This window comes from Corylus avellana, chromosome ca4 (genome assembly GCF_901000735.1).
Source record: "Corylus avellana chromosome ca4, CavTom2PMs-1.0".
Lineage (NCBI taxonomy): Eukaryota > Viridiplantae > Streptophyta > Magnoliopsida > Fagales > Betulaceae > Corylus > Corylus avellana.
The window spans coordinates 10,915,910-10,924,873 of record NC_081544.1 but is presented as its reverse complement, the minus strand read 5'-3'; the positions used below and the strand labels follow the sequence as shown (position 1 = coordinate 10,924,873).

The 8,964-nt window shown below is 29.8% G+C and overlaps 1 protein-coding gene across 1 annotated transcript in view; it reads right to left on the bottom strand.

The window, feature by feature from the left end:
* Positions 1-410: 410 nt before the first annotated feature.
* LOC132179844 (very-long-chain aldehyde decarbonylase CER1-like) overlaps positions 411-8,964 on the bottom strand; it is a 10,917-nt gene continuing 2,363 nt past the window's right edge. Inside the window, exons 4-10 of the mRNA XM_059592635.1 lie at positions 7,789-8,008; positions 6,066-6,441; positions 4,985-5,092; positions 3,198-3,398; positions 2,887-2,994; positions 1,666-1,839; positions 411-727 (exon numbers count right to left, since the gene is read on the bottom strand). Coding sequence (XP_059448618.1) covers positions 563-727; positions 1,666-1,839; positions 2,887-2,994; positions 3,198-3,398; positions 4,985-5,092; positions 6,066-6,441; positions 7,789-8,008 — 1,352 coding nt within the window. The 3' untranslated portion in view covers positions 411-562. The remainder of the gene's footprint in view (positions 728-1,665; positions 1,840-2,886; positions 2,995-3,197; positions 3,399-4,984; positions 5,093-6,065; positions 6,442-7,788; positions 8,009-8,964) is intronic.

Genomic DNA, 8,964 nt, shown 5'->3' with positions numbered 1-8,964 from the left:
ACTATGCTTCGTCTATTTTCACCAAAACATATCTTGACTTTATTATTTTATTTTATTTATTTCAATTTTTTTAGTATATATTTTTTAAAAAAAATTTCAACTTCTCAACATTCTAATTTTTTATATACACATATTATTTTTTATTACTATTCAAACAAAAAACTCACTACAAAACAAAACTTTTTTACTTTTCTATACAAAAAATTCAAAAACTTCTATTTACCTTATATCACATCAATAACTTTTAATTACTATTGAAACTAAAAATCTACCACACAATCATTTACCAAACACCCCCATTAATTTATTAGATAAAACAATACAAGCAGCGGCATTTCTATATATTTTATAGCAAGCTTGATTATTTAAATGGGATTTTATTATAATTGCTATATAATTGGATGACATGATATTAAAATCCAACCTTTAGATTAGCACTTAAAAAAACAGAAACAATAACTGATTTTCATGGTCACGTTATCCCAGTTACATTACATAGAACTACTCTATTTAGATATAACATTACAAGCACTGTGGATTAATGTTTATTGTAGTGTTTTGATTAGTTTGGGAACATCAAAGGTTGAAATCCATGTCGGAGACTTGCTTGCCAAACTTTGTCAATGTTGGACAATGTGTAACCACACTCTTGTTCATCACATCCTTCTAGGGCATGCACAATCCCAGCTACACGCCATGCACTCATCACTCTTCTTGGCAACCAATTCTGTTCACAAAATTAATTAAATTACTATCTGTTGTAAGCCAAAGGAAAACAGATACAAAATGTGTGCCTGCATTGCAATTGAAAGGAGGTTTAACCTAAATCAAAGTTAAGGATATAAAAATTAAAGGAAAAAAAAGAAGAAAAAGTTCAATGTCAATGTGCAAATGCTAAAGTATATATATGTATATATGAAATGGTAGGGTCGAAAATGTAAGCGGCCCAAGCTCCGCCACTTCAGGGCCACCAAGAAGGCTCCAAACCCAGCCCAAAAGCACGCTCATCTATTGAAATTCGGGTTAAGGCACATGTCACCAAAGAAAAACTCAGGCAAGGCAACAAATCCCCGCGATTAGTCTACATTCTTAAGGGAGGATAGACCATTGACCAAGTGTGGAACCACCCCTTGGCTTCGGGGGCAGGCACCAAAGCCACAGGGTGGTCACCAAATTTTTTTTTTTTTTTTTTTAATCTTTTAAATATATTTTTAAAAATTAACTTTTACCCCCATAAGAATTGTTTTTTAAAATTTTGCCCTCCCCCCAAACAAAATGTTTAGTTCGGCTCCTGCCCCTGACCAAGGGAATCGACTAAAGAAAAATAAACCACTAAGGTAAGGATCCACTAAGCCCAATAAAGAAGGTGAACGCTAAAGAAAACCCTCAAAGTGATCGAAAGCCCATTCAGCCAAATAAATAACCTATTGGAGATGCTTGCCTTACCTAGGCATCCAATCAAACAAAAATCCCGTCTATATAAGGCCAGCAAGAAGAATGGCACCCTAATAACAAAGGCTTTGTGTTTTGCTTAAATTTACAATTACATGTATGAGATTTACTGTGAATCAAGGCAACTAATTAAAGATTTAATTATAAAGCACAAAGAAAATGATGTTTTCCAATATATATAATCTTCAATATTCTCGTGGATTCTCTACTAACCTCACAAGAGTGCAGATTCTCAATATGCCTTGGAGTCACCATTGCTGGTGTGCTGTGGTAGCAACAATCCTTGCGCAATTTCTTTGGTGGGAATTGTGAAAAGGGAATAAATTGTGTTCCTTTCTGCGCCTTCAACTGTTCTTCCTCATCCAGTCCATCTCCCACTAACCAAATCTACAAAAATCATAATAATTTTACTGCTTTAAAGGTTGTAAAATGGCTTTTGTTAAGTTTCTTATAATATGGAAATGTTAAAATATTGATTAAATGATTAAATTCATTCATTCTTATCAATATAAGCTTTTGGAATAAGTGGTGATTTAACTTAGTATAAAAGCTAAAGATCTTGAGTTCAAACCTTGATTCCGTCAATTTACAGGAGCATTAAAATATTAATTAAATGGTTAATGTAACACCACAGTCCTATAATGGGAAGAGATGAGTAACTCACATAGAGTGGGTAGTTTATAAGAGAGTCATGAGTGCTAAATTTTATATTGCCTAGTTACTAGGTAAAACTGGGTTTTATAAGAAATTCTAAAGAAGCTCCAAGTTGACTAGTCCTTTTGGCGTGATAGTGCAAATGTGGGTAACGCTTTTTCCTAGGTCGTAATAATTAAATTTACCCTTTTTGTTTTCTATCAGACATTGATTCCGTCAATTTACTTTTCAAGCCCACATGTAAGGAGGAGTGTTAAAGTATTAATTAAATAATTAATGTAACACCCTAGTTCCATATTGGAAAAAGATGAGTAACCCTTATAAAGTGGATGGTTTATAAGAGATAGTTATGAGTGCTAAGTTCTACATTGTCAAGTTACTAGGTGAAATTAGATTTTATAAGAAATTTTAATGAAGCTCTAAGTTGATTAGTCATTTTGGGGTGATAGTGTAGATGCGGCTAGCGTTTTTCCTTAGGTCATTATAATTAAATTTATCTTTTTTTCTATCTACCTATCTTTTTAGGATAAGTGATGATTTAACATAGTATCATAACCAGAGATCATGAGTTTGAACTCTGTATAAGTGGTGATTTAACGTGGTATCAGAGTCAGAGATCATGACTTTGAACTCTGGATAAGTGGTGATTTAAAATAGTATCAAAACAAGAGGTCATGAATTTAAACTATGACTCCGTCATTTACCTCATATTTCAATTAATTAAAATTGTACGTGTTGAACCTCACTTATTCTTATCAACTTAAGCTTTCGTAGATTTACCTTTTGAGCATAAGTACTTCTTGAAAAGAGCAAATTAGTTTTGGAGTTGGAGTTGGAGTTGAACGATCTTCTAAGCTTCACATACTCATCTTCACGTAATGTAACTACCTGAACTCATTTAAAAACGTAAAGCAGAATTAGATCCATGTTATGAATTAGTTTTTCTTAGCTCAACTTCTTAGCTTTCAAAATTGAGATCAACTATCTATTTCTAATTATGATTTAAAGTTGGTGCATCTAATAGTATATAAGAAGTCAATATTGACACGTATTTTAAACGTCCCTTGCACACGATTTCAAAATAAACGAACCTGGATACCCCTTTGGCATAAGGTAAAGGCCAGGGCATATGCAACCTTGGTGAGTCTGCCTCTGATGACCACTTGGGTTGTTCCTTTGGGAATTCTGTTTAGCACAACAGCAACTGCGAGGCTACTCCCATCCACCACCTTGATATTTAGCTTAGGGTGTCTCTCTACATAAAGTTCACCATATCTATTAAGCTCCTCTCCCTGCATCAAATGAAACCAGCAAAGTTTACATGAGATATACCATGAAATAAAGTATTTTCATAAAGCAAAAAATTGAAGAAAAAATATGTCATGGGTCACGACATGGATTCCGAATTTCTTTTTATTTCCTGCCTAAAAAACAAGGGGGCAAGAGTTATAACAGCGAAAGAAACTCCCCTATCCAAGTAGAGAGCCTTGGCTACACAAAGGGCCCACTGCTTGGGGAGGAGAGTCTCTCTGACATATAGACCCATGCTCCAAAAAAAGATGGAAAATGGGTAAAAAGAGTGTTTTCCAATATTGAAAAATGATTTCTCTATAAACATTTTCGAACATATATCGAAACAAACAGAGCATAAAAGAAAAACATATCACCCTGAGGTTATATGAAGGCCATTAAAGTTTCTATTGCATGCGCATGCATTGAACCTGAAAGAACTATGCCCCATTTATTTTGATGTAAAATATTTTTTTGTTAGAAATTATTTTTCAAGAAAACACTTTCAGTTAAAAACATTTTCTAGTGTTTAGCATGTACGTAAAATCAAAGATATTTTGGTAAAATCTATATACCCTTCTCAAATTACCACTTAATTGACAATATTCTCTACAACCTACCAAAATATTGTCAATGTCTCTCAAGACTAGCAAAAAGATAAAAATGTCTTTATATATTTCTCAATAAGACAAAAATATCCCTATCAATTAAAAAAAAGACTAAAAACAAAAAAGTTAATTTCTTTTAAAACGAAAATTTTAATTTAAAAATAACGCTTTTTTAAAAAATATATATTTTTTAAAAGAGTTTTTTTTTTTTTTTTTTCAAAAAAAAAAACATTTTTTTTAAAATTTTGTTTTAGAAAACAAAAAATTTAATTTCTTAAAATAAAAATTGTTAATTTTTATTTAAAAAAGTTATAAAACAAAACAAAACAAAACAAAACAAAAATTTTCAATTTTTATAACAAAAATTATAAAAAGGATTTTCTTTTTTAATTTTAAATTTGCCACCCTTTGGATTTTTTTTTTTTTTTTGGTTAGTTTTAGGTTTTTTTCTAGAATTTTAGTATTTTTTTGTTTTTATTTACTTGGGTGGTTAGTTTCATTTGGAACATTGACAATTGATAATAGTACAAGGCATTATCAATTATGATAATTTGAGAGATGTATTTTTCCAAGATATTTTTTATACTTTCATTCAATCATATTAACCTATAAAATTAACTTTTATTCATAACATAAAAATATTAATATAAAATATTTTTTTAAGAAATTAACCTAAAAAAATTTGAGGTCTGGGTGGTGGTCGTAGTTAGTCGATGATAGTCCCAAGGCACTCTCACAATTTTGAAATGAGAAATTCAAAAAATAGTTACAATTTTAAATGAAACTATTGTACATAAAAGTTTTTTTAAAAAAAAAAAAACTTTCGGTAAAACTGAAAATATTTTTGATTAACTATTATTTTCCGTAAAAAGAAAAAAATAATTATTTTTAAGAAATCATTTCACCCTAAAACAATCAGAGCCTGAAAAAAAAAAAAAAAAAAAAAAAAAAAAAGAAAAAATTCAGAGCCTGAAACTTGCCTGATTTAAGAGACCAAGGCTCAGCACTTTAGCGCCTCTTTTCTCTGCTTCAAGTATGGCTTCCTCAATCAAGCCATTGATAGACTCAATTTTCCATTGCAAAGAATACTACAACACAGAAACAAAAACAAAAGAAATAAATCAAATGACAGAGTAGCCAGGTAACATTAAATCAGAAAATAAATAAATAAGAGAAATTTCACTTTAAACCTTTCAACTACCAAGTGTTTAGAGAAAACCTCACAAAATTCAAAAACTATCAATTTACATCCATGAACTTTTAATTTCAATCAATTTAGAGCATTCTCAATGGAGGGGCCAAATTTTTATGCAAAATGGCTTCTCAAAATATACTTTATCTAGTTTAGCTAATGAATTTTTAAATGTCTCATAGATCCGATTAGCTATATTTTATCTATATCATTTAAATATTATTAAAAGTGAGAAAAGTTTTGAGAAAAAAAGAACATGTGAGAGGAAAAATATGAAAAGTTTTGAGAAAAAGAGAACATGCGAGAGAAAAAGTAGGAACAGATTTGGGAAAAAAAAAAAACATGTGAGAGAAACAATAAAAAATAAAATGGCTTCATTGAGAAGTGCTGTTATATTTAGTTTCTTTTTTTAGCTCTTCCAATCAAATATTTATTTTATATATATATATATATTTTTTTTTTGCTAATCTAATGTAGAGGGTTTTTTAAACATTTGAATAGTCATTTTAGATAAATGTAACATTTGACTCTTCCATTAGGACTGCTCTTACCCCCTCCGTTAGTTTTAGCTATTAAATTCTAACGAAAATGTCAAAAAAGACCAAATTACCTTTCGATTTTTATTTTGTTAAAAAAATTTAATTTCAAATTTTATAAAAAAATTTAAGGATATAAATGTTATTTTATCATTTTTAACTTTTAAAATCTAATGGAGATGAGTCAATTGAATTACATTAAAAGTTCAAGAGATTACATTAAGAATTTTTTTTTTTTTTTTTTTTTTTTTTAACTACATTAAGAATTTTTGAAAGGCTTGTCAAATTGCATATTAATTCCGGAGTAAAAAAAAAAAAACCGTCTATCCTTACTTGAATGCTGTACTTTGGTATGGCCCAGGTCTGCAATCTGAGCTTATTAAAGCAGAGCCTCTCAACGACAAAAGTACGGCCATAGAACCAGGTTATCATCATGGAGAAGAAGGTGACGGGACATATGAGGCAGAGGTACCATTTGGATGCGTGAGGCTTGGAGGCCAAGGAGGCAAAGCCAAGACGCAGATGGTAGATGGAATCTGGCGTGGTTAAATGCGTCAGGTGCACCACATCTGGTGACTCTGCTTCCCTTTTCAATGAGCTTTCATAGAGTTGGTCGCTTGATTTGTCCATGGTGCCATAGATGTAGTCATACAGTGGCATGAAAAGGGCATAATTTGTTCGAAGTTGTGTGTGATGCAGAGAGTGATATCTGTGGCCAAAATAACAAAAACAAACAACAATAATTATAGTAAATTACCTACATTGTAACCTATATTTAGAAAAAAGTAATGATTGGTTTCAATAACTTGATCATATTTTTTTATAAATTCAATATATCAACTATTAGATTTGAGGAGTTCATTCGTAAGATGAGATTAAAAAAATATTAATACAAATCATTTCTCTTTTAAATTTTAAAAAGTGTCAATATTTTAAAAGTTTGTAATGTTATCTTCTACTGTTAGAGTGTATAATTAAATCAGACTGTAAACAAGTAAAAACTTGCATATTACCTTTACAAAAACAATAAAAATACAACACTACCCTTAATTAAAAAAGAAAAACAGCTAGCACAGAAAAGAAAAAAAAAATGAATTTAAAAAAAAAAAAAAAAAAAAAAAGGTATATGGTAGTGGTTTTGCTGACACATGGCTTGGCCAGACCTATTGTCAGTATTTATTATATGGGTAATTCTAGAAGTATCTCTTGTGTTACTTTTGTGTCTCTATTTGATCAATATCCAATAATGATTAATCACAAGTTCAATGCTAATTTTAAGAGCATACTCTATTATATAATATAATCCCTTTCATTTTATATTATTGGTCTCGAAGAAAATTCAACTTTTAAAAGAGATTTTAATTAATAAAATATCTTTAAAAAACAAGATGTAAACTTTCATCCTTAATTTAAACATAAATAAATATAAGTGAGTACTGACTTTTTAAATATACAAAAAAATAAATATATATTACTCAAAAAAAAAATGTAATTTATTATATTACCTACATCTCTCTTCCTCTAGCTTCTTTAGTTTTAATATTTAATCCAACGTCTTAAGCATGAAATTTATTGGCAAGAAAAGCTGTTAGTAATTAGACCTTAATATACCCACAATAGAGTTGGTTTATATAAAATTAAGTGTTGTATTTCTCGGAATTTCATAACCAAGAATTGTGTCTCTTGGTTGGTTATAAATACTCATGGGATGGAACTGGAAGTTAAAACTATAGATTATTCATTCAATCATTTCAGAATCAAAAATTCTAAATCTCTTTCAATTTTTTCTTTTATTCTCCATCATCAAAGAGCATTTAGGTTGTGGGCATATGTGTTTTGTTCTTGTAATAAAACACCAATGTTGAGTTCTTTCAAATCTGTACGTGAAAGGCATCACTATACATTGTAGAACACTTACCAAATATCCTTATTTATGAATTCTAGAAGAAAGATACACACATATAATTCTATATTTTTATGTTTATGTTTTACTAAACAAAAACATATATATAATGCTAGAAATTATAAATATTAAAGGAAAAAAAAAAAAACTTACGAGGGGGTGTAAATGAGGTACTTGAGCTGGGGAAAGATGGAGAAGAGCCACTTTGGAATAAGCTCGTAATTGCAGTGACCCAAATTGTTCATAAAATCAATATATGTGATGTAGCCGAACAAGGAAGCAATAGAGGCACTTCCGGTGAGCGCTGTTGTCAAAATGGGTATTGCGAAGAGCACGAAATACACCAAGTGTTCGGCAAACGGATGGATGACGGCTGCCATCAATAATTTTCTAATCGTCAATCTGGTGCATCAAAATTACAAAACTAACAAGTCTAGTTTTATTTTCCTTACTTATAAAATATTAGTCAAACCCAAAACATTTTTAGTTGACTTGAAAAAGTTCAGTTAAGGTGCTTAAAATGGTTTTCTTTTCGTTTTTAGCAAACCAATTTTCGGGTTTGAGTTTCTGATCCTTCTAGCTCGCAAACGTTCTCTCTTATAGTTCATTTTCTGCTACTGCTTGAGCCGCTGATTTTTCGTATGAGATAAATGCCAAAAAATGTTTAGGATAAATTGTAATGTTTAGATCGAAGGGCACATATGGATAAATTGCTCTTCATGCATCAACATATAATGTATGAAATTTAAACACAAATATATACGTAGCAGAATAATAATAATACCTACCTTCAGTCATATCATTAAATAAGTCAAATGATTTGAATCTGCATTCAATTTTCTGAAGGACTCATCTACCCTATTCAACTTTATCAGCCTATACGTACGTACACTGGCTTTCTCATGGTTGGTTAGAGACTCTATTCATTTAATTTTGGGAAAACTTTAAAAATAACTCCTTAAACTACCGTTTGTTTTGAGAATCTTCTCTTAAATTTTTAAAATTTATAATTTTATCTTTCGAATTTTCAATTTAATGTAATTTACTCATTCGCCAATTTTTGCCGTTAAAACTTCAAAAAATACAAAATTACCTTTTGATTTTCTTTTTGTTTTTTTTTTTAAAAAAAAAACAATTGAAAAAATGAAGGTCACATTTTTTATAATAATTTTTTTATTTTTAATTTGAAATTGAGGGTAAATTTGAAATTTTATAAAAAAATCAAGAATATAATAATCATTGTATCACTTTTAACATTTAAAAACTAACTGAGGTTTTTTTTTTTTTTTTTGATATGTCCACACAAGAGGGGGAGGGGGGATTCGAACG